The sequence below is a fragment of the Gobio gobio genome (assembly GCF_949357685.1).
Source record: "Gobio gobio genome assembly, chromosome: 9".
NCBI classification, from domain to species: Eukaryota; Metazoa; Chordata; class Actinopteri; order Cypriniformes; family Gobionidae; genus Gobio; species Gobio gobio.
This window is the reverse complement of record NC_137115.1, coordinates 2816905-2842841: the sequence shown is the minus strand read 5'-3', so window position 1 is coordinate 2842841 and position 25937 is coordinate 2816905. Positions and strand designations below refer to the sequence as shown.

Here is a 25937-nt window from a genome sequence, read left to right as displayed (position 1 = left end):
TCCTTCATGACCCTGTGGCCGGTTCTCCACTGGTCCTCCATGACCCTGTGGCCGGTTCTCCACTGGTCCTTCATAACCCTGTGGCCGGTTCTCCACTGGTCCTTCATGACCCTGTGGCCGGTTCTCCACTGGTCCTCCATGACCCTGTGGCCGGTTCTCCACTGATCCTCCATGACCCTGTGGCCGGTTCTCCACTGATCCTTCATGACCCTGTGGGCGGTTCTCCACTGGTCCTCCATGACCCTGTGGCCGGTTCTCCACTGATCCTCCATAACCCTGTGGCCGGTTCTCCACTGGTCCTCCATGACCCTGTGGCCGATTCTCCACTGGTCCTCCATGACCCTGTGGCCGGTTCTCCACTGGTCCTTCATGACCCTGTTGCCGGTTCTCCACTGGTCCTCCATGACCCTGTGGCCGGTTCTCCACTGGTCCTTCATGACCCTGTGGCCGGTTCTCCACTGGTCCTCCATGACCCTGTGGCCGGTTCTCCAATGGTCCTTCATAACCCTGTGGCCGGTTCTCCACTGGTCCTCCATGACCCTGTGGCCGGTTCTCCACTGGTCCTTCATGACCCTGTGGCCGGTTCTCCACTGGTCCTCCATGACCCTGTGGCCGGTTCTCCACTGATCCTTCATGATCCTGTGGCCGGTTCTCCACTGATCCTCCATGACCCTGTGGCCGGTTCTCCACTGATCCTCCATAACCCTGTGGCCGGTTCTCCACTGATCCTTCATGACCCTGTGGGCGGTTCTCCACTGGTCCTCCATGACCCTGTGGCCGGTTCTCCACTGATCCTCCATAACCCTGTGGCCGGTTCTCCACTGGTCCTCCATGACCCTGTGGCCGGTTCTCCACTGGTCCTCCATGACCCTGTGGCCGGTTCTCCACTGGTCCTTCATAACCCTGTGGCCGGTTCTCCACTGGTCCTCCATGACCCTGTGGCCGATTCTCCACTGGTTCTTCATGACCCTGTGGCCGGTTCTCCACTGGTCCTTCATGACCCTGTGGCCGGTTCTCCACTGGTCCTATATGACCCTGTGGCCGGTTCTCCACTGGTCCTCTATGACCCTGTGGCCGGTTCTCCACTGGTCCTTCATGACCCTGTGGCCGGTTCTCCACTGGTTCTTCATGACCCTGTGGCCGGTTCTCCACTGGTCCTTCATGACCCTGTGGCCGGTTCTCCACTGGTCCTCCATGACCCTGTGGCCGGTTCTCCACTGGTCCTTCATGACCCTGTGGCCGGTTCTCCACTGGTCCTTCATAACCCTGTGGCCGGTTCTCCACTGGTCCTCCATGACCCTGTGGCCGGTTCTCCACTGGTCCTTCATGACCCTGTGGCCGGTTCTCCACTGGTCCTTCATGACCCTGTGGCCGGTTCTCCACTGGTCCTTCATAACCCTGTGGCCGGTTCTCCACTGGTCCTCCATGACCCTGTGGCCGGTTCTCCACTGGTTCTTCATGACCCTGTGGCCGGTTCTCCACTGGTCCTCTATGACCCTGGGGCCGGTTCTCCACTGGTCCTCTATGACCCTGTGGCCGGTTCTCCACTGGTCCTTCATGACCCTGTGGCCGGTTCTCCACTGGTTCTTCATGACCCTGTGGCCGGTTCTCCACTGGTCCTCCATGACCCTGTGGCCGGTTCTCCACTGGTTCTTCATGACCCTGTGGCCGGTTCTCCACTGGTCCTTCATGACCCTGTGGCCGGTTCTCCACTGGTCCTTCATGACCCTGTGGCCGGTTCTCCACTGGTCCTTCATGACCCTGTGGCCGGTTCTCCACTGGTTCTTCATGACCCTGTGGCCGGTTCTCCACTGGTCCTCCATGACCCTGTGGCCGGTTCTCCACTGGTTCTTCATGACCCTGTGGCCGGTTCTCCACTGGTCCTTCATGACCCTGTGGCCGGTTCTCCACTGGTCCTTCATGACCCTGTGGCCGGTTCTCCACTGGTCCTTCATGACCCTGTGGCCGGTTCTCCACTGGTTCTTCATGACCCTGTGGCCGGTTCTCCACTGGTCCTCCATGACCCTGTGGCCGGTTCTCCACTGGTTCTTCATGACCCTGTGGCCGGTTCTCCACTGGTCCTTCCTTGAGCACTTTTGATAGAGACTGACCACTGCAGACCGGGAACACCCCACAAGAGCTGCAGTTTTGGAGATGCTCTGACCCAGTCGTCTAGCCGTCACAATCTGGCCCTTGTCAAACTTGCTCAAATCCTTACACTTGTCCATTTTTCCTGCTTCTAACACATCAACTCTGAGGACAAAATGTTCACTTGCTGCCTAATATATCCCACCCACTAACAGAGATCATCAGTGTTATTCACTTCACCGGTCATTATGTTATGCCTGATCGGTGTATACACACACACACACACACCTCAAAAAAATTATGATTTAGAATATTATGATGTAAAAATATATCAAACAATACGTTTGACAACAATACGCTCAAACTTTAGATTATGATCCAATTCTCACTATTAACTGTGACTTTTGCCTCAGTAAACTCCTAATTACTGCTTATGAATATGGTCATGCAGAATAAGACATAATATGTGCTTTATAAGTACTAATAAACACACAATATAATATGCATACTACTAATAAGCAACTAGTTAATAGTGAGAATTGGACCCTAAACTAAAGTGTTACCACTTTTATAGGATATAAAAGTTATGTTAAGTTCATGACTAAATCCCTGACAAACATAAATGAGCTGATAATCAGTGAAGCGTGATAATAATCAGTGAATGATTTAGTGCTTGTTCTCACCCGTCCGACACGATTCCCTCAGCAATCTCACACACCAGCACGAAGAGCAGAACGGTGGTGAGCAGCCAGCGGAAGTCATGGCCGGGGAAATGAAGCCACGTGCTGTGGTGGATGTGAACCTTCGAGCTCTGACTGCCCCAGCCTACACAATCACACAATCACACAATCACACAATCACACAATCACACTCAGTTTCTGCAATGCACTCGACATGACAGATTCCTGGAGGAGCATGCAGAAGCCCAAGCCCACGTTCATAATGAAGCCCAGCGCAAACTGTGAAGTATGAGAACGCATCTCACCGATGAAGAGGATGGGGAAGGTGCTAAACAGCAGAAAGACGTGAGGGACGACACCTAGAGCGTCCAAAAAGCAGCCGTTGTTCAGAAGGCCATTATCAACCTTATACGCTGAGGAGTTATCCGTGCCGCAGAAGGACAGAGTCGAGTTGGAGACTGGAGTCTGAGAGACAGAAAGACAAACAGTGATGAGACTAGAGCGGAGAATCTGAAACGCCGGGTCTCCTGAGGTAAAGCTACAGTAATCCTCCAATCCATGCTTTTAACAAAAATACATAAAAAAGCCATATTGCAATTGCAAACACCCCATTGGTTTCATATATTGCCCTATGGAAAACAGCACTAAAATCAATAATCTGTTCTTGATATCACAAGTGTGCAATTGTTAAAAAAACTAGTCTGATCTTTAAAATGATCCCAATGTAGTCAGCATTAAGTTATCTGAAATATTTTTTTATGATCATTTTTAAAAAAAGGCATGCAGTACTCTAAAAAAATGCTGGGTTAAAAATAACCCGAGTTGGGTTGAAAAAGGACTAACCCAGCAATTGGGTTGTTTTAACCCAGCGGTTGAGTTAAAAGTTTGCTTAAAACAACCCAATCGCTTGGGTTAAAACAACGCAATTGCTGGGTTATTTTTAACCCAGCATTTTTTAGAGTGTACATTTATAATTATATTACATTATATTATATTATATTATATTATATTATATTATATTATATTATATTATATTATATTATATTATATTATATTATATTATATTATAATGAAAATAATATTAAATATACAGAACATACACTCTAAAAAATGCTGGTTTAAAAACAACCCAAGTTGTGTTGAAAATGGACTAACCCAGCAATTGGGTTGTTTTAACCCAGCGGTTGGGTTAAATGTTTGCTTAAAACAACCCAATTGCTGGGTTAGTCCATTTTCAACACAACTTGGGTTGTTTTTAACCCAGCATTTTTTAGAGTGCACATTTATAATTATATTGCAAAATAATAAATTTGTGTTTTTTTGTTGTTGTTGTTGTTGGAATTACACCCAAAACAATTATAAATTAACATTTATATTTATAATTAAAATAATATTAAATATACAGAACATACACTCTAAAAAAATGTTGGGTTAAAAATAACCCAAGTTGTGTTGAAAATGGACTAACCCAGCAATTGGGTTGTTTTAACCCAGCGATTGGGTTGTTTTAAGCAAACATTTAAACCCAATTGCTGGATTAGTCCATTTTCCACCCAACCTGGGTTATTTTTAACCCAGCATTTTTTAGGTTATTTGTGTCAATCACACCTTTATCCAAATATATGAGATCATGTACGAGATTATAAAACTACACAATATAGATTACACAATATAAAACAGATAATTTCTACACAATAAAGCAGCCTTTGTTTGCATTAGTTATGATTTAAAAATTGCATTTAAATGTTTGTGTGTGAACATGCATGCACAAATTGAGAAGATAACAATGTCAAATATTATACAAAAGGAAGTTCCAGTGAGAAAAAAAGCATGCATAATATTCACAGAACACCCAAACTGTTGAAAGTAACATTTTGCACGGATGAAAGTGCGTCTCCTCACCGGTCTGTATCCTCGCATCATCTTCACTAGCGCTTCATTCTCCCACAGTGACTGGGTTCTGCTCCAGTACCATCAAACACGCGCTCGAGTGCACCAGCAGTGATGTTTGCACGAGTCACAGCGAGCTCTCTCTCCTCTTCTCTCTCTCTTCTTCTCTCCTCTTCTCTGACCTGATCTGAGCTGATCTGAGATGCTCTGAGCGCGAGATTATGAGCGCGAGTCCCGCTGTCACTTAATCTCCACCCTCATCTGTGCTCCCGTTTAATGCATTTCATCCCATAACATTAAACAACTCATAATTAGAAAGAAATAAACGCATTGTACCTTCCGAAGTTAAAACACTATCTATAAAGCGAATGTATCAGTTAGTTAGTCTAGCTTTAGAACTAGTTTACTGGTGTGCATAAAGTATGCAACGCTGGAAGGATAAAGGCAGTGTAAACATGTTTAACCATGACAGCAAGATATGAAACAAGCAGCAATGGCGTAATTTATAGAAACTCTACCCCTTAGTGGTCAAACAATGACAATGCATGAGATTCTCAAGAGCCGGTTTTCATAATGTATTGAATAATTAGATGTGTTTTAACTGCTGAGACAGAACCTTATTAAGTGCACTCATTCTCTGAGGTTGTTTGAAATCTCGCGTGATTAACATATGAAGAGAAGAATATATTGGAGAAGGCATTTTGTAACGGTGGTTTACCCAAATTTTAATCATTCAGGTTGGGCGCCAGACAGTTTAAATTATCAAATATATATATATATTTATGTTCTGATAACCACCCTTATTGGAAAACTTCACAACATAAGTCTGACTGATTTAATAAAGTCAGTTCACATTTTACACCAATAATAATAGTAATAATAATAATAATAATAATAATAATAATAATAGTAATAATAATAATAATAATAATAATAATAATAATAATAATAATAATAATAATAATAATAATACAAATAATAATTAAAACAACCCAATTGCTGAGTTAAAACAACCCAATCGCTGGGATAAAACAACCCAATGACTGGGTTAAAAAAACCCAATTGATGGGTTAAAACAACCTAATGACTGAGTTAAAACAACCCAATTACTGGGTTAAAACAACCCAATGACTGAGTTAAAACAACCCAATCGCTGGGTTAAAACAACCCAATCGCTGGGTTAAAACAACCCAATCGCTGGGTTAAAACAACCCAGTGGATGAGTTAAAACAACCCAATCGCTGGGTTAAAACAACCCAATTGATGGGTTAAAAAAACCCAGTTGTTGGGTTAAAACAACCTAATGACTGAGTTAAAACAACCCAATTACTGGGTTAAAACAACCCAATGACTGAGTTAAAACAACCCAATCGCTGGGTTAAAACAACCCAATCGCTGGGTTAAAACAACCCAATTGCTGAGTTAAAACAACCCAATCGCTGGGTTAAAACAACCCAGTGGATGAGTTAAAACAACCCAATCGCTGGGTTAAAACAACCCAGTGGATGAGTTAAAACAACCCAATCGCTGGGATAAAATAACCCAATTGCTGGGTTAAAACAACCCAATTGCTGGGTTAAAACAACCCAGTTGTTGGGTTAAAACAACCTAATGACTGAGTTAAAACAACCCAATTACTGGGTTAAAACAACCCAGTTGCTGGGTTAAAACAACCCAATCGCTGGGTTAAAACAACCCAATGACTGGGTTAAAACAACCCAATTGCTGGGTTAGTCCATTTTCAACGCAACTTGGGTTGTTTTTAACCCAGCATTTTTTAGAGTGTATCAATCCCAAATGGATGTTTTCACAGCGAACGGCCTTTCAGTGAACACTTTTACTGAATTTGAATCATCTTTTTCCACTATAAAGAATCTTTTGTGCATTGTAAATGTTGTATTAATGTTAATGAACCACCGATGGCAATAGAGAGTCTTTATTTGTGTGAGTGTCTGTATGTAAAACGCACACATGATAATCAGGTCAGGCTGGAGGTCGAAGGTTTCCTTCTTTAACACGCTCACCGAACAACAACTTCAGCACCGCGGAGAGCAACCGCGTTCCCGGGTGCCGATTGGCCAACGAGGCGAAAGAGGGCGTGCCCAGAACCTAATGCGCCGCTCCTATTGGCGTACGCTTACTCTCTGATGTGGACATGCGGGGAACGGAACTCAAATCACTCAAAGATAACAGCAAACTTCTTCAGAACCGAGCGTCTGTGCTTGCGTTAGTGTGTGCGTGGTGTTTGTTTAGTGAGAGTGTGTGAGTGTGTGAGTGTGCACAGAGAGCATGTTCGTGTAAGAGGAGCGCAGGAGTGCAGGAGAAGGTAAGGCGATTATTTCTCTCTCCATTCAGTCTGTGTTAATGCCAGGCTTAGCGCGAGCTGACATGATGGATGGATCTCATTTGCTCAGTGTTTGAAGTAAATAGACGAGAATCAAACAAATGAGACTCGTGCAAAGGGAAAAGTCGCGATCTGCGTTGAGATGCACGCTAATGTGTCAGTATGGGTCACTTTAGAAAACACACACACACACACACACACACACACACACACACACACACACACACACACACACACACACACACACACACACACACACACACACACACACACACACACACACACACACACACACACACACACACACACACACACACACACACACACACACACACACACACATTGTTTTCAAGGGTTGTATATCAGTAACTGTAAGGTTATCATTTCATGACTTGTTTTTGTTTACTGTAAGGATGCTGGATTAGTCCAATACAACAGGTGACAATACAAAAAAAGACACATTTAAAAGTGCAAAAAAAAAAAAATTATTTGACTACTGTAATGTTTATTAAATATTTTGAACATGGCAAAGTTTTCATTTGGGGCATTTGCAGTTGAAAAAAGTTATCTATTTTATTGCAATACTCACACTCTAAAAAATGCTGAGTTAAAAATAACCCAAGTTGGGTTGAATATGGACTGATTGGGGACACTACATTTTTCTAATTTTTTCAACTAAATATCCAAATAAATCTAATTATTAAACTAAATTCACTATATAAACTAAAATACTGATCTAATTACTGATCTAAAGCCCACACTGTCACTGTATGATAATTGAAATAAACTGATTACATCAGCGTTTTCTCCAGAACGGCTATACAGCTGAATAAAATTATCCTGCATTATTTTCCTGTTTAACACTGTAAAGCTGCTCTGAAACAATCTACATTGTTAAAAGCGCTATATAAATAAAGTTGACTTGACTTGACTAAGCCAGCAATTGGGTTGTTTTAAGCAAACATTTAACCCAATCGCTGGGTTAAAACAACCCAATTGGTGGGTTAGTCCATTTTCAACCCAACTTGGGTTGTTTTTAACCCAGCATTTTTTAGAGTGTATGTTTGAAATCACAATAATATTGTATTGTGGCTTAAAAATCGTGATGATATCATATCGTGAGACCTCTGGTGATTCCCATCCCCAATTTGAATTAAAATAATTGTAATATAACTAAATTTAAATAATTTTTAAGACTTTTTGGGGCCCTTGTGGAAGCTTGTCGGACTTGAGAACCAGGATTAACCCCTGCATGCCCGACTGTACACTTAAAAAAAAAGGTTCTATATGGCAGCAAAAATGGTTCTTGGCTCGTAATCATAGGGGAACATTTTTAAGTGCTATACAGCACCAATTTTGGTGCTTCCGTGGTTCTTCAGTGGTTCTTCACCGGTTCTTTGACTTTGGTGCTATATAGCACCGCTACCATATACAGAACATGTGAAGATATGCTGCTATATAGCACCAAAAGTGGTTCCTCTATGATTACGACGAAGAACCTTTTTTGGTGCTATATAGAACCTTTTTTTTTAGAGTGTGGTCAACACGTGTTCATGGGCAATACAACTGAAACTGTCCTGGGCCGGGTTTCCCAATAACGATGTATCTTAGCTCTAAAGATCACTCGCAGCAATTCCACGTGCGTTTCCCAAAAATGTACTTAACATGAACGCGCGAGAACGCGCTCTAAGTGCTACTTAAGAGTCGCTGTCCATTTGCGAAGTGCTGAAATATAACCTTATATGGAATCGTTTCCTCTGAACGTTTCACCTAATAATTGTCATCTGATGTGGATTAGCAATCAAAACACGTCTAGGCTATATAAAGCAACTACAGGCTGAGGCACTGACAAAATGGCTGAACAAAAAAAAAAAACAAGAAAAGATACCTTTCAAAAAGACGAAATAAATATCCTAATTTAATTCAGATGTGTATTTATAATTTTTTAGTTTTTTACCTGCCCTCATAATTTTTTTTTTTTATAAAATCCAGTGATCATAAAGTCAGTTTCCACAAAAATATTAAGCAGCAGAACAGTTTTTTTTATTTTTTTTATCAACATTGATAATAATGAGAATATTAAAATTAAAAAAAATAAATAAAAAAAGTGTACAATAAAGTACAATCAAAACCTTATAGTATTATCACAGTGCAGTTGAATAAAGTTAAAGGTGTAATCTGCCGGTTGTCCTGTAGGTGACCTCATCACTCTGTCCTCTTACGATACACTTAGAGCTTTACGATTACTCCAGAGCACTCGTAGATCTACGATCATTTTCAAATGCTACTTAAGTTACGATGCTTTTGGGAAACAGACCTTAATATTACGATCACTCGTACGATCGTTTTTACGATCAACTTAGACTTACGATGCTTTTGGGAATCGCAGCCCAGAGTGTGACCGTACTGTGGCCCTTCTCTTCTCTTCATATGTGTGTGTGTGTGTGTGTGTGTGTGTGTGTGTGTGTGACAGATCGACAGCTCTGAAGACAAACACCCGTCGCCTGTTTCCCAATGGCTGGTAAGGACCTCGAATCCAGTCCATGTTGCACAACCATAAGAAACTGTGTTTTCCATCGATATCTCCATCGAGGCATTGCTTTGTTTGTGTCTGTCCGTTAGAGAACAACTTCCCTCCGCTGCCCGGCTTTATTCCTCTGAAGCCGTGCTTCCATCAGGACTTTGAGGATATTCCTGAGCAGCATCGCACCACGTGCAAGAGACTCTACTACCTGTGGATCTGTGAGTCTGGAGAACATACCTGTACATGACATATAGTTCCAGATCACGGCGATCACACACTTATCCTGCTGAGTTTAGCTCAGAGTTCATGAAAACGGCTAAAGTGACTGATCGGTTAGTTCTTGATCCCCATGTGGTGTAACTGCAGGAGGTCTGTAGAATCATTTTTTTTTTATATGTATAGATTATGAGTCTATGTCATTGAGTATCTATACATTTTGACATATAACTTGCACATAATTGATGAAATAGAAGAAATTGTGTAACACTTAATGGTCCGTCATTAATGAGTAACTATGCAGGAAATAAAGCAGGACTAATGAGTACTACTACTACTAACTAATATAGAAAAAAGCGTGACTAATCAGTAAGTAATATCCAATTTAGGATATAGCACATTGTTAAGTAATCAATACTTACTGAATGAGATTAGCCTCATTAATAACTATTAACTAACTGACTACACATTAAAAAGAACATTATGTGTCTGAGACGTCATCTTTTTTACTCTGAATAAAGTCATAAAATGCATCACTAGTTACTCAAGGGTTACCTAGTCACTATGCAGGAACTACTAGAGACCCAGACCATTATTTAAAGTGAAAAAACATATTTTTCTCTTTAAAATAATGGTCTGGGTCACTAGTAGTTCTTGAAGATTGTCCTTCTTTACTCTGAATAAAGTCATAAAATGCATCACTAGTTACTCACGGGTTACCTAGTCACTCTTCAAGGACTACTAGTGATCAGGACCATTATTCTGAAGTTAAAAAACATATTTTTCTCTTTAAAATAATAGTCGGGTCACTAGTAGTTCCTGCATAGTGACTAGGTAACCCTTGAGTAACTAGTGATGCATTTTATGACCACATTGAAAGTAAAAAAAGACAATTTCTCACATCTCAGACACGTTAATGTTGTGATTAGTAATTCATTAGTAATTCTTTATAATTTGTCATATTACCTATTTGTGATGCCAATCCCATTCAATAATTATTGATTACCTAATAAGGAACTATCTTAGTCCTAAATGTGATATTACGTACTGATTAGTTAAGCTTGTTTCTACATTAGTTAATAGTAGAAGTGTTAATGTACTCATTAGTCCTGCATTACTTCCTGCATAGTTAGCTTTGTGTGTACTTTGTGTGTACCTATGTGTGTTATCTATGTGAGTACTTTGAATGCAATGTAAGTCACTTTGGATAAAAGCATCTGCCAAATACGTAAATGTAAATGTAAATAAATAAATATATATTAATGACGGACCATTATTCTAAAGTGTTACCAGAAATTGTTCCATTGAAGAACACTTAGTGTGGCAAACTGCTACAGCAAACACTGACCAACTATTGAAATGTTGAGCAGCGAGCTCATTGGCTGCAGACGCAACAGGAACCAATCAGCTTGTGCCGTCTAGAGTTTCATAACAGAACTTGGTATTTTTTCTTAGTTCACCCAAAAATCCTGTCATTAATTCCTCATGTCGTTCCAAACCCGTCAGACCTTCGTTCATGTTCTGAACACAACTGAAGATATTTCTGATGAAATCCGAGAGCTCTGACCCCTCCATAAACAGCAATGTAATGAACACTTTCAATGTCCAGAAAGGAAGTAAAGGCATGGTTAAAATAGGCCATGTGACTCTAGTGGGTCAATCTTAATGTTGTGAAGCCACTAGAATGCTTTAGTGCACAAAAACAAAATAATGACTTTATACAACAATCTCTTCTAGCCTGTGCCAGGCTCATCCGCAGTTTCCTGCCCTGTTTTTGAGCCTCTCTCCTGGAACGCTCTGTTTTTATGGACGTGCCGCACTGAAGACTTGGAAGTAAACGCCCTCTGCTGTGATTGGATAACAGTTTTGCATATTATAATGAGCTTCGGCTCCCGTACATGTGAGGGATTGTTTTGAAAGCGTGTGGAGAAACGGCAACTGGAATGATCCGCACACAGGGCTCGCTAAATATCTTCATCAAACAAACACAATGACTTATCTCTCATCCCGCGATTCATTGGAATGTTATTTTTTATTACTTGGCCAGCCCGATCGGTGGATATAACCACGACCGGGATTAACACACACACACACACACACACACACACACACACACACACACACACACACACACACACACACACACACACACACACACACACACACACACACACACACACACACACACACACACACACACACACACACACACACACACACACACACACACATGTTTGTTTTTGTGAAATGTGAGGACATTCCATAGGCGTAATGGTTTTTATACCGTACAAACCGTATTTTCTATCCCCTTACACTGCCCCTGCCCCTAAACCTGCCCATCACACACACACACACACACACACACACACACACACTGCCCCTAAACCTAAACCTACCCCTCACAGGAGACTGTGCAGTTCACTTTCTGTGAAAAAAAACTCATTCTGTGTGATTTATAAGCATTTTGAAAAGTGAGGACATGGGGAACGTCCTCATATTTCACCCACTTTTTGTAATACCCATGTCATTATACACATTTGTGTCCTGATATTTCACAAAAACATGCCCACACTCACACACACACACACACACACACTCACACACACACACACACACACACACACACACACACACACACACACACACACACACACACACACACACACACACACACACACACACACACACACACACACACACACACACACACACACACACACACACACACACACACACACACACACACACACACACACATAACTGCTCCAGCGGCTCTGGGGTGTTACTAAAGGCCTTCTGAAGCGAATCGATGCGTTTGTGTAAGAAAAATATCCATATTTAAAACTTTATAAAGTAAACTTTCGACCGACCGCCTTCCGTGGAAAAGTGTTGAATGTTGAAAGTGAAACGTGACGTCATGACGAGCGGACCTGCTCGCGTTAGTCTTTCCATCCGCAGGGGAACTTTCAACACTTTCTCCATAAATTGAACACGGAAGGCAGTCGGTCGAAAGTTTACTTTATAAAGTTTTAAATATGGATATTTACACAAACGCATCGATTCGCTTCAGAAGGCCTTTATTAACACCCCAGAGCCGCTGGAGCAGTTATATGACGGACAGATGCATTTTTTATGGACTTCAAAAACAGAGCAACAATTACTGCTATTATAATGCTTGGATTAGCTGGACTTTTGTAATATAACTCAGATTTTATTCGTCTGAAAGAAGAATGTCACACACACCTCGGATGACTTGAGGGTGAGGAAATCATGGGCTGATTTTAACTTTTGAGTGAACTTTAAGTGTATATTGACAGTATTGGTGATTCACACTTGATTGCATTTGTTCACTGCACTAAAGAAATCAACGAGCATATTTTGTCCCGAGAGGTCCTGAATGATGTGGATCCAGTATTTTAAAATGATATTATTATAAAATATACATTAATTATTGTCATCTCTTGCTATAGATGCTGTAGCAGATTCCTCCGAAAGGTATTCTTTATGTGTTGCTTTTGAGTGAAATTGCATGATTTATATATTTATTTATAATATTGTATCATTCTTTTTTTTCATGGCATGGAACAAAGCATTCTTTGTTTATCTTTTGTGACCGTCAGCTTGTGTATTGAGTAAACTGCTCTGTCTGGGCTCATACGCATGTGCATTTATACCCAATATTGTAGCTGGTGTATTGTGGGTCTTCAGGTTGCTCTGCTTGGTGAAGCATTTACTGACAGCACACGAGCTCTCTCTGAAGTGTGTGTGACATGTAAAGGTGGAGCTTTCTTCTCGTGCACTCTTGGGAAAGAAGGGTTTCTGCTTGCTCTTCTCCTTCACTCTCTCACACACACACACACACACACATCTGTGGACAGTTCTGCTAGTTTAGAGAGTAAGACGTGTGCTCTTCTGTCCAGTGTATGGCGTGACTCTGCTGGTGAATTTCTTCGGCTGTATGGCGTGGATGTTTGGCGGTGGAGGAGTGACTAACTTCGGCATGTCGATGATATGGCTCGTTCTCTTCACGCCCTGCTCGTATGTGTGCTGGTTCAGACCCATTTACAACGCCTTCAAGTGAGCGCCAGACTACTAGATTACTATCAGATCATTATACTCGACAGATTTAAAAAAGTCATTATATTTTTATTTATCATTATTATCTTTATTTATTATTTTTTATTTTATTTATTTATTTTTTTTGATCATTTGTATTTTATGAAATTGATTAATATTTGATAATAATAGTATGGTAAATGTATAATGAATCCATTATTATTATTGTTTAATACATAATTAATATAAATATTATTAATATTTATTAATTTTAATTAAATTATTTCATAATAATCTTCATCATAATATGGTAAATGTATAATCAATCCATTATTATTTTCATTATTTATTTAATGAATTATATATGATATATTATTTAATTAATAAAATAAAAATTATATATTATATTTTTTTTTATTTAAAATATATTAAATATATTAATATATTAAAATAAATATATATATATTTTTTATATAATTATATATTATTTTCTTAATTTATTCATATTCATTTAATATTCGTTTTAAATAAATATTATTATATGTTTCTTTTTAAAAATTTTGGTTTTAAATTTAATTATTCATAATAATCATCATCATAATATGATACATGTATAAACGAATAATGAATCCAATATTATTGTTATTATTATTTATTAATTTGAATGAATTTCATTTATATATATATATATATATATATATATATATATATATATATATATATATATATATATATATATATATATATATATATAAATAAATAAATAAATATATACATACATATATATGTATTTATATATTTTTATATTAATTACATAAATATTAATAACAACAACAACTGATTCATTACACATTTATTATTACGTTTTTAGATAAATATATATATATATATATATATATATATATATATATATATATATATATATATATATATATATATATATATTTTTTTTTTTTTTTTAATTTTTTTTTTTTACTTAATAATTTGTAATAGTCATTATTATAATATGTTAAATGTATAATGAATCTATTATTATTGTTATTATTTATTTATTTAATTGATTATATATATATATACTGTATATATATATATATATATATATATATATATATATATATATATATATATATATATATATATATATATATATATATATATATATATATATATATATATATATATATATATATATATATATATATATATATATATATATATATAGTATGTGTGATTTAATTAATAAAATATAAATTATTATATTATTTTTTATTTATATGAATTAAATAAATCATAATAATAACAACTGATTCATTACACATTTATGAGTAAGTTTTAGATAAATATTATTATGTATGTGTTTATGTATTGCTGTTTTTCAGGACTGACAGCTCTTTCTACTTCATGGCGTTCTTCTTCGTCTTCATGGCACAGCTTTTCATTGCAATCATTCAGGCCATTGGTATTCCAGGATGGGGTGTTTGGTAAGAGCCTTTAAATGCAAATGCATGCACTTATTAGACTTAAAAAAATACCCAATATCAGAATTATGTCTGCTAACATAAATCTGTACCTGCTGACACTAGAATACAGTATTGATTATTGTATTGTATGCTCATATATGACGTGTAATGGTCTCTTGTGTCTGTCCTGTTTCAGTGGCTGGTTGGGCACCATCTCCTTCTTTGGCACGAGTATCTTCGCCTCCATCATTATGCTAATCCCCACGATCATGTTCACTGCAGTCGCTGCCATTTCCTTTATCGCACTCACTAAGGTACAGCCCTCACTGATCCGCTCAGGCACATCCATTACAGCGGGACAGGCCTCGTCTGTGTGTGTGTAGAGGACTGGGGCTGGTCTGGTGTCTGTAGTGTGTGTGTGTAGAGGACTGGGGCTGGTCTGGTGTCTGTAGTGTGTGTGTGTAGAGGACTGGGGCTGGTCTGGTGTCTGTAGTGTGTGTGTGTGTGTAGAGGACTGGGGCTGGTCTGGTGTCTGTTGTGTGTGTGTGTAGAGGACTGGGGCTGGTCTGGTGTCTGTAGTGTGTGTGTGTGTAGAGGACTGGGGCTGGTCTGGTGTCTGTAGTGTGTGTGTGTGTGTAGAGGACTGGGGCTGGTCTGGTGTCTGTAGTGTGTGTGTGTGTAGAGGACTGGGGCTGGTCTGGTGTCTGTAGTGTGTGTGTGTGTGTGTGTGTGTGTGTGTGTGTAGAGGACTGGGGCTGGTCTGGTGTCTGTTGTGTGTGTGTGTAGAGGACTGGGGCTGGTCTGGTGTCTGTAGTGTGTGTGTGTGTAGAGGACTGGGGCTGGTCTGGTGTCTGTAGTGTGTGTGTGTAGAGGACTGGGGCTGGTCTGGTGTCTGTAGTGTGTGTGTGTAGAGGACTGGGGCTGGTCTGGTGTCTGTAGTGTGTGTGTGTGTGTGTGTAGAGGACTGGGGCTGGTCTGGTGTCTGTAGTGTGTGTGTGTGTGTGTGTGTGTGTGTGTGTGTGTAGAGGACTGGGGCTGGTCTAGTGTCTGTTGTGTGTGTGTGTAGAGGACTGGGGCTGGTCTGGTGTCTGTAGTGTGTGTGTGTAGAGGACTGGGGCTGGTCTGGTGTCTGTAGTGTGTGTGTGTGTAGAGGACTGGGGCTGGTCTGGTGTCTGTAGTGTGTGTGTGTGTAGAGGACTGGGGCTGGTCTGGTGTCTGTAGTGTGTGTGTGTAGAGGACTGGGGCTGGTCTGGTGTCTGTAGTCTGTGTGTGTGTAGAGGACTGGGGCTGGTCTGGTGTCTGTAGTGTGTGTGTGTGTGTGTGTAGAGGACTGGGGCTGGTCTGGTGTCTGTAGTGTGTGTGTGTGTAGAGGACTGGGGCTGGTCTGGTGTCTGTAGTGTGTGTGTGTGTAGAGGACTGGGGCTGGTCTGGTGTCTGTAGTGTGTGTGTGTAGAGGACTGGGGCTGGTCTGGTGTCTGTAGTGTGTGTGTGTGTAGAGGACTGGGGCTGGTCTGGTGTCTGTAGTGTGTGTGTGTGTAGAGGACTGGGGCTGGTCTGGTGTCTGTGGTGTGTGTGTGTGTAGATGACTGGGGCTGGTCTGGTGTCTGTAGTGTGTGTGTGTGTAGAGGACTGGGGCTGGTCTGGTGTCTAGTATGTGTGTGTGTGTGTGTGTGTAGATGACTGGGGCTGGTCTGGTGTCTGTAGTGTGTGTGTATGTAGAGGACTGGGGCTGGTCTGGTGTCTAGTATGTGTGTGTGTGTGTGTGTGTGTGTGTGTGTAGATGACTGGGGCTGGTCTGGTGTCTGTAGTGTGTGTGTGTGTGTGTAGAGGACTGGGGCTGGTCTGGTGTCTGTAGTGTGTGTGTGTGTAGAGGACTGGGGCTGGTCTGGTATCTGTAGTGTGTGTGTGTGTAGAGGACTGGGGCTGGTCTGGTGTCTGTAGTGTGTGTGTGTGTGTGTGTGTAGAGGACTGGGGCTGGTCTGGTGTCTGTAGTGTGTGTGTGTAGAGGACTGGGGCTGGTCTGGTGTCTGTAGTGTGTGTGTGTAGGACTGGGGCTGGTCTGGTGTCTGTAGTGTGTGTGTGTGTGTGTAGAGGACTGGGGCTGGTCTGGTGTCTGTAGTGTGTGTGTGTGTGTAGAGGACTGGGGCTGGTCTGGTGTCTGTAGTGTGTGTGTGTAGAGGACTGGGGCTGGTCTGGTGTCTGTAGTGTGTGTGTGTGTAGAGGAATGGGGCTGGTCTGGTGTCTGTAGTGTGTGTGTGTAGATGACTGGGGCTGGTCTGGTGTCTGTAGTGTGTGTGTGTGTAGAGGACTGGGGCTGGTCTGGTGTCTGTTGTGTGTGTGTGTAGAGGACTGGGGCTGGTCTGGTGTCTGTTGTGTGTGTGTGTAGAGGACTGGGGCTGGTCTGGTGTCTGTAGTGTGTGTGTGTAGAGGACTGGGGCTGGTCTGGTGTCTGTAGTGTGTGTGTGTGTAGAGGACTGGGGCTGGTCTGGTGTCTGTAGTGTGTGTGTGTGTAGAGGACTGGGGCTGGTCTGGTGTCTGTAGTGTGTGTGTGTGTGTAGAGGACTGGGGCTGGTCTGGTGTCTGTGGTGTGTGTGTGTGTGTAGATGACTGGGGCTGGTCTGGTGTCTGTAGTGTGTGTGTGTGTGTAGAGGACTGGGGCTGGTCTGGTGTCTGTTGTGTGTGTGTGTAGAGGACTGGGGCTGGTCTGGTGTCTGTAGTGTGTGTGTGTGTAGAGGACTGGGGCTGGTCTGGTGTCTGTAGTGTGTGTGTGTGTAGAGGACTGGGGCTGGTCTGGTGTCTGTAGTGTGTGTGTGTGTGTAGAGGACTGGGGCTGGTCTGGTGTCTGTCGTGTGTGTGTGTAGAGGACTGGGGCTGGTCTGGTGTCTGTCGTGTGTGTGTGTAGAGGACTGGGGCTGGTCTGGTGTCTGTAGTGTGTGTGTGTGTGTGTGTAGAGGACTGGGGCTGGTCTGGTGTCTGTAGTGTGTGTGTGTGTGTGTGTGTAGAGGACTGGGGCTGGTCTGGTGTCTGTAGTGTGTGTGTGTAGAGGACTGGGGCTGGTCTGGTGTCTGTTGTGTGTGTGTGTGTGTGTAGAGGACTGGGGCTGGTCTGGTGTCTGTAGTGTGTGTGTGTAGAGGACTGGGGCTGGTCTGGTGTCTGTAGTGTGTGTGTGTAGAGGACTGGGGCTGGTCTGGTGTCTGTAGTGTGTGTGTGTGTGTAGAGGACTGGGGCTGGTCTGGTGTCTGTAGTGTGTGTGTGTAGATGACTGGGGCTGGTCTGGTGTCTGTAGTGTGTGTGTGTGTGTAGAGGACTGGGGCTGGTCTGGTGTCTGTAGTGTGTGTGTGTGTGTAGAGGACTGGGGCTGGTCTGGTGTCTGTAGTGTGTGTGTGTGTAGAGGACTGGGGCTGGTCTGGTGTCTGTAGTGTGTGTGTGTAGAGGACTGGGGCTGGTCTGGTGTCTGTAGTGTGTGTGTGTGTGTAGAGGACTGGGGCTGGTCTGGTGTCTGTAGTGTGTGTGTGTAGAGGACTGGGGCTGGTCTGGTGTCTGTAGTGTGTGTGTGTGTGTAGAGGACTGGGGCTGGTCTGGTGTCTGTAGTGTGTGTGTGTAGAGGACTGGGGCTGGTCTGGTGTCTGTAGTGTGTGTGTGTAGAGGACTGGGGCTGGTCTGGTGTCTGTAGTGTGTGTGTGTGTGTAGAGGACTGGGGCTGGTCTGGTGTCTGTAGTGTGTGTGTGTGTGTGTAGAGGACTGGGGCTGGTCTGGTGTCTGTAGTGTGTGTGTGTAGAGGACTGGGGCTGGTCTGGTGTCTGTAGTGTGTGTGTGTGTGTAGAGGACTGGGGCTGGTCTGGTGTCTGTAGTGTGTGTGTGTGTAGAGGACTGGGGCTGGTCTGGTGTCTGTAGTGTGTGTGTGTGTGTAGAGGACTGGGGCTGGTCTGGTGTCTGTAGTGTGTGTGTGTGTAGAGGACTGGGGCTGGTCTGGTGTCTGTAGTGTGTGTGTGTGTGTAGAGGACTGGGGCTGGTCTGGTGTCTGTAGTGTGTGTGTGTAGAGGACTGGGGCTGGTCTGGTGTCTGTAGTGTGTGTGTGTAGAGGACTGGGGCTGGTCTGGTGTCTGTAGTGTGTGTGTGTAGAGGACTGGGGCTGGTCTGGTGTCTGTAGTGTGTGTGTGTAGAGGACTGGGGCTGGTCTGGTGTCTGTAGTGTGTGTGTGTAGAGGACTGGGGCTGGTCTGGTGTCTGTAGTGTGTGTGTGTGTGTGTGTGTAGAGGACTGGGGCTGGTCTGGTGTCTGTAGTGTGTGTGTGTGTGTAGAGGACTGGGGCTGGTCTGGTGTCTGTAGTGTGTGTGTGTGTGTGTGTGTAGAGGACTGGGGCTGGTCTGGTGTCTGTCGTGTGTGTGTAAACTTAAAAACTTAAACTTATTTGAAGCTTTAGCTTTGCCTAAAACAGAAATACAACATCATAAAAACTATATAGATGTTTTAAAAAAACAAACAAAAAAGGGAATTGAGCTCTTTCATGTTTTTGAACAGTCAAAATGTCATATTTGTCATGTACTCATGTAACATGATGTGATGCTTAAAGGCTCAATTAATGCTTTACAATTGAACTAAACTCACTAGATTTAGTCGACTAAAACAGAAAACAATTCAGGTGACTAAAACTAAATGGCATTTTAGTCAAAAGACTATGACTACAACTAATTCAAAATTTGCTGTCAAAATATGTAAAATATGTAATTTCTTCTCAGAATGACATATTTTGTAGGAGAAAAATATGAAATGTGAGATAAAAACTTCCATGGCAGAAATAAGCTTCCATATAAAACTGTTACTGATTAATATTATTGTCTTGCTTATTTTTGAGATGTTTTGTGCTTAAATAACTGGCTCTTGAATATTTGCTGTGTGTCAGATTCATAACTTCTACCGTGGCAGTGGAGGCAGCATGAGTAAAGCGCAGGAGGAGTGGGTGTCCGGGGCCTGGAAGAACCCGCACGTCCAGCAGGCAGCGCAGCAGGCAGCCCTCGGGGCCATGACGGGCCCTCCGGCCCCACAGTACTCCACACCCTCCTACGACAACACCATCTGAAACACCAGCACACCACCAACAGCGGAAACCTGGCCTGGGCCTGATCGAGCTCAAACACCAGGTGGAGCCAACTGTGGCTGCTTCGGGTTTATTGTTGTTTTTTATTTTATGTATGTGTGTTTGAGTTTTGTGTATATTGTAGCCTATTGTTGCTGTTATGTGACCGTATTACATTAGAAATGAGTGTATCAATCAGGGAAAACCTGGAAATATCAGGACATTTTAAAACTGTGTAAAATGGTAACACTTTACTTGAAGGTGTGTGCATAAGACTGACATGACACATGAAGTTTTTATGCATGTTTATGACAAATGTCATTAAGTGTCATTCGCTCAATTATGTCATTTTTAATGCAAAGATGACATTATTTGAGACATAAACCAATACATCATAGATAAACATGACATAGCAGATTAATTATCAAACTTAAATATTCAAATATTAAATATTTTCCAAAATAAAGTGTTAATATTATTTTATAACAGTGTCATGAACAGTGTTGGGGAAAGTTACTTTGAAAAGTAATGCATTACAATATTGCGTTACTCCCTTAAAAAGTAACTAATTGAGTTACTTAGTTACTTTTTAAGAAAAGTAATGCATTACGTTACTTTTGCGTTACTTTTTCTCACCTGGGGCCCGTTCTTCGTACCTCGCTTAATATATCTGAGATGATTTGACAGATCCCAGATCTTTTAATCGTGATAACTGATGTCTGGCTAATTTGATTCTTCAAACGAATTTGCGGATTGGATTAAAATATCTCGATTAAATGATCTAAGATCCCTGCGCGTTCTTGTTTTCCCTGAAGAGGGCAGATGCATCGATACTCGAAACCATGATCAGCAATGCAGCGATTGGCGTCAAGAGAGCAACGTAATGACATCATATAATTAAAAAAGCCACCTGGCAAAAAACTTGGCAAATTACACAAAAAAACTCACGAATATCTGGACCTTTATAAGGAAACAGCTAAACGACCAAACCAACATAAAAGTTATAATAGATCAATGATAAATGTTTTTTTTTACATGATTACCAATTATTTATATTTTCGATTTTATACAGTATTTGTACACCCTTTACATTTTTATTTCAATGTTGTAATTCAATTTTTAATTCAATTTGAAGCAGATTTGTAACGTGACAGTATTAAAGTTTCTTAAGGGTCAAGATCAAATTCTCTGCATCTCCTGCGCTGCATCAAGCCATCCCATAATATCCGTCACTTAAATTAATGTACGGCTCAGATTAACTGTACAACATGTGTGCAAACTTCCAATAAAATTATAAAGTAATTATTCCATCACAAATAAATCGCTTAATCAAGTGGCTGTGTCTATAGTATTATACACAACATTATAATATTAGGCTATATACATTCTCATATACATATACAATTTAAAATTTGTATATTATTATTATTTAAAATGATTATTATTGCCCCTGGTTCAGTAATGAATTCTTGTAATAAAGTAGCAGTGGCTGGGACAGATTTTAAGTATCACCTCAAGATGCAATCCTGTTTACATGAAATAAGCCGCTCATGAGCAGGTTTAAGCTAACGGACCTGTTGCTATGACAGCAAGTCCAGGATGAGCGTCGAAGAACCAAACAATCCGAGATCATGCCAAATCGTCAACAATCAAATCCAGCTAACTGAGTTAGCGAGGTACGAAGAACGGGCCCCAGGGCTGGGCTTGTTTTGTTTTTGTTTATAACAAAGTTATATTTTTGTGCAACGGTAAAGACCTCTCCATACCAAAATTGAAATAATAAGCCCCAGGCTGAGGTAAAAATGCAATTTGACGCATGAACACTAGAGGGCGCAGCTCTGGATAATGGAGAATAGATGCAGGAGAAAAGAGTTTTACCAATAAAAACAAAAAATCTAGTAATTTTCATCATCAAAGGTCAGCAGCAAGACATTGGTAAATTAAATATAAAGGTAGATTATGCATAAAACTAGTTGTTTTATTTAACATTTAATTATTGGAGGTTTGCATAGTACTCTGATTTTGCATTTGACTGATTTTACTCATTTTGAGGAGGACAGAATCTTTATTGTGCAAGTGAGATAAATAAATGCTCACATTTAGTCTGGAACTACAATAACCATCATGTACACACACACACACACACACACACACACACACACACACACACACACACACACACACACACACACACACACACACACACACACACACACACACACACACACACACACACACACACACACACACACACACACACACACACACACACACACACACACACACACACACACACACACACACACACACACACACACACACACACACACACACACACACACACACACACACACACACATTTTTCTCAACATGGGGGCAGGAGAGCTGTCAGTCAAATTAATGTGAAAAAGTAAGTCAGATATTTTGTTGTAAATTTGAAAAGTAATGCATTACTTTACTAGTTACTTAGAAAAAATAATATTATTACGTAACTCAAGTTACTTGTAATGCGTTTCCCCAACACTGCTCATGAATATTTTCCTTGACCTAAACTACAGTGGTACACGTCGAATTTATCATTAAAATGTCATTAAGTGTCATTCGCTCAATTATGTCATTTTTAATGCAAAGATGACATTATTTGAGATGTCTTAGTCATGACAACTTGACATAAACTAATACATCATAACCTGTCATAAACATGACATAGCAGATTAATTATCAAGCTTAAGTATTAAAATATTAAATATTATCCAAATTAAGTGTTAATACTCTGTCAAATTAATTTATAACAGTGTCATGAATATTTTCCTTGACCTAAACTACAGTGGTACAAGTTGAATTTGTCATTAAAATGTCATTAAGTGTCAATAATCTGTCAAATTATTATAGAAGAGTGAAAACTCAGCTCAGAATAATAGAGTGGCTCCAGGTCAGGTTTACGCCATTATGATGTGTTTTAGCTAGACTTATCCATCATGTAAAAAAGCATTTCAAGAAAATATAAATGTGTGGGATGCTGGAATTAACTGTTTAGGAAACTTTTTTTAAAAAACATTATGAACTGAAACATATTCACGACGCTGTTATAAAATAATTTGACTGAGTATTAACACTTAATGACATTTTAAGTGACATTTTTTTTCATTTTCTTAATGATATCTCAAATAATGTCATCTTTGCATTAGACATAACATAATTGAGCGAATGACACTTAATAACAGTTGTCATAAACATGCATACAAACTCCTTCATATTCATGTGTCATGTCATGATTATGAAGGTGTCATGTCAGTCTTATGCTCACCCCTTCAAGTAAAGTGTTACCAAAATGTTTATAAAATATGTAAATCATAAAAGGGAATTTTAATCACATATATAAAACATCCTGGACATTTCTAAAGTAAATATGAATATTTCTAAAATATGAATTCAGATAGATTTTTTGTTGTTGTTGTGAGGACAGTCTATGAAATGTTTGTAGTGAATATATATTTTTCTAGTTATTCTAAATTATTTAATCTGCTAGAAACTGCTCAAGTGAGTGTAATATGAAATTACTTTATTTAGTAATCATAAATGACTAGTAGACAGGTTGCTCTGTTAATAAAATAAATCTGACTTATTTTGTTTTAATGTCAGATATACTGTATGTGTAGAATTATTTAGTTAAACTGACGGGCCTCTGTTTGGTCACTGAAACATGGTTTGTGATTATTAATGCATTACATTTATTGAAGAACGCCGAGCCGCAGATTCCTTTAAAGGAACGCCACTATTTTTGTAAAAAGGCTCATTCTCCGTCTCCGCTGGAGTTAAATAGTTGAGTTTGATCCATTCAGCCGATCTCCGGGTCTGGCGGTTTTAGCATAGCTTAGCATAGATCATTGAATCTGATTAGACCGTTAGCATCTCGCTCAAAAATTACCAAAGAGTTTTGATAATTTTCCTATTTAAAAAGTGTCTCTTCTGTAGTTACATCGTGTACTAAGACCGAACGGAAAATGAAAAATATCCTGCGTAATAATCAAGGAACTGCTGTCGTCCCATGAGCGCAATGATATTACGCAGCGTCTGAAAATAGGCTAACTTCCGTTAACTTAACCAGGAATGAGAGTATAGTTCCTAGACATAGACTAGAAAATCACAACTTCTCATTTTCCTTCGGTCTTAGGACACGATGGAACCGCAGAAGAGTCACGTTTTAAAAAATATCGAAGCTCTTTGGTCATTTTTGAGCGAGATGCTAACGGTCTAATCAGATTCAATGATCTATGCTAAGCTATGCTAAAAGTGCTACCGCCAGACCCGGAGATCAGCTGAATGGATTCAAAAACAGTAAAACTGACGTATTTTTTGACATATTTCAGGTTGTTTAAAATGAAGGTTAATGTATTATGAAACGACATGAATTAACAATGAACAATAGCATTCATTTAGGTTACTCTACATTAATAAATTCCATAAAAATCGCTTGCTAGTTCATGATACATAATGCATTAAAGGCACAATATGTAAGATTTTTGGATTCAAATATCCAAAAACCAGTAGAACAATGTTATATCTATATTGTTGACTTGTGTACTTACATGTAGGGTTGCCAAACTAGGTTTATTGTTAACAATCAGCCACGCAAGAAAACATGCATTCTCCCTGAGGGAAGACATGATCAAAAAGAGAAGTCGTCTTTCACTATTGTAAGTTAATATTGTTAAATAGAGAATTTTTGATATATATATTTATGTAACTTGTAGCATATTCTTAACCTCATTATTCACAAACAAACACAAAATAACCAATAAAGTCCCAAGCACCAAAAGCAATCCTCTCAGTTTTCTTTAATTGGAAAATTAGCATTTTCATTTATTCATACATGGTTGCAACAACATTTAGTTCAACATTTTTAGTGCCATTGTTTAAAAAACAAAAAAATAATAAATATTGGCTGAAGTTTCAAAGACGTTCAGAAATTATGCTTTCAAGTTTTATGCCATCTATGCATCTTCCTGACAACAAAAAAATCCCTTTTAAGTTTATCATTTTTAATAGAGATTGATGATATTTAATAAATCTTGGTGTAGAACATAAATATTAAATAATTTGTGCATGGAGCCACATTATATCTATGGGACTGAACCATATAGGGCCTTTAAAATTAAGGTTACAAAAGAAAAGTTTATTAAGAATGAGAATATAGAAGGATATTGAGATATATTTAATACTTTTAGAGTTACAGGCACAATATGGGAAAATAGTATTGAATGTTCAATAAAAAACGAGATACATTGCTAATTTCAACATTATTTGTTGTTCTGAAAATGTGTGACCATTGAAAATGTGCACCAATTTACTCACAGAGCCACACTGAGATCCCTATATCTCTGGAAATGATTGGGCCTTAAAAACTATGAAACCAAAAGTAAAAAGTGTTTTAAGAATTAGAATCTATTACGTTCTCTTCAAATGAGTTACAGGCGTAACTTTTTCCCATTTTTGGCCTGTCACCGTTGGCATATAATGCAACAAAGATTGCCAAAGTCAATAAAGTGTAAAAATAAAACACTTTCTAAAGTCATTTTAAACCCCTGTGAAATGTGTCATTC

At 40.2% G+C, this 25937-nt stretch overlaps 2 protein-coding genes across 6 annotated transcripts in view; one reads left to right on the top strand and one right to left on the bottom strand.

Annotated features, from left to right (window-relative positions):
* Window positions 1-4867, bottom strand: part of abcc8b (ATP-binding cassette, sub-family C (CFTR/MRP), member 8b) — a 76364-nt gene extending 71497 nt beyond the window's left edge. Inside the window, exons 1-3 of one of the 2 annotated variants that reach the window (XM_079825339.1) lie at window positions 4671-4867; window positions 3074-3233; window positions 2772-2913 (exon numbers count right to left, since the gene is read on the bottom strand). In XM_079825339.1, the coding sequence (XP_079681465.1) occupies window positions 2772-2913; window positions 3074-3233; window positions 4671-4691 (323 nt within the window). In that variant the 5' untranslated portion in view covers window positions 4692-4867. The remainder of the gene's footprint in view (window positions 1-2771; window positions 2914-3073; window positions 3234-4670) is intronic. The other variant, XM_079825338.1, reaches the window with a different exon arrangement.
* A 1919-nt stretch (window positions 4868-6786) lies between these two features.
* On the top strand, window positions 6787-25252 carry scamp5b (secretory carrier membrane protein 5b). 4 transcript variants are annotated; one of them, XR_013817176.1, is made up of 9 exons: window positions 6798-6984; window positions 9476-9523; window positions 9625-9744; window positions 13663-13819; window positions 15178-15279; window positions 15455-15572; window positions 20161-20577; window positions 23656-24142; window positions 24641-25252. XR_013817176.1 is itself a non-coding variant. In XM_079825151.1 (7 exons), exons 2-7 carry the CDS (start codon window positions 9517-9519, stop codon window positions 20335-20337), a joined length of 681 nt encoding a protein of 226 aa, XP_079681277.1. In that variant the 5' UTR covers window positions 6794-6984; window positions 9476-9516; the 3' UTR covers window positions 20338-21665. The 4 variants fall into 4 exon arrangements, 1 of the variants encoding a protein (XP_079681277.1); XR_013817177.1 differs by lacking the exon at window positions 24641-25252 and having other exon boundaries at window positions 6787-6984; window positions 20161-20502; window positions 23442-23974; XR_013817178.1 differs by lacking the exons at window positions 23656-24142; window positions 24641-25252 and adding an exon at window positions 22031-22476 and having other exon boundaries at window positions 6794-6984; window positions 20161-20975.
* The last annotated feature ends 685 nt before the right edge of the window (window positions 25253-25937 follow it).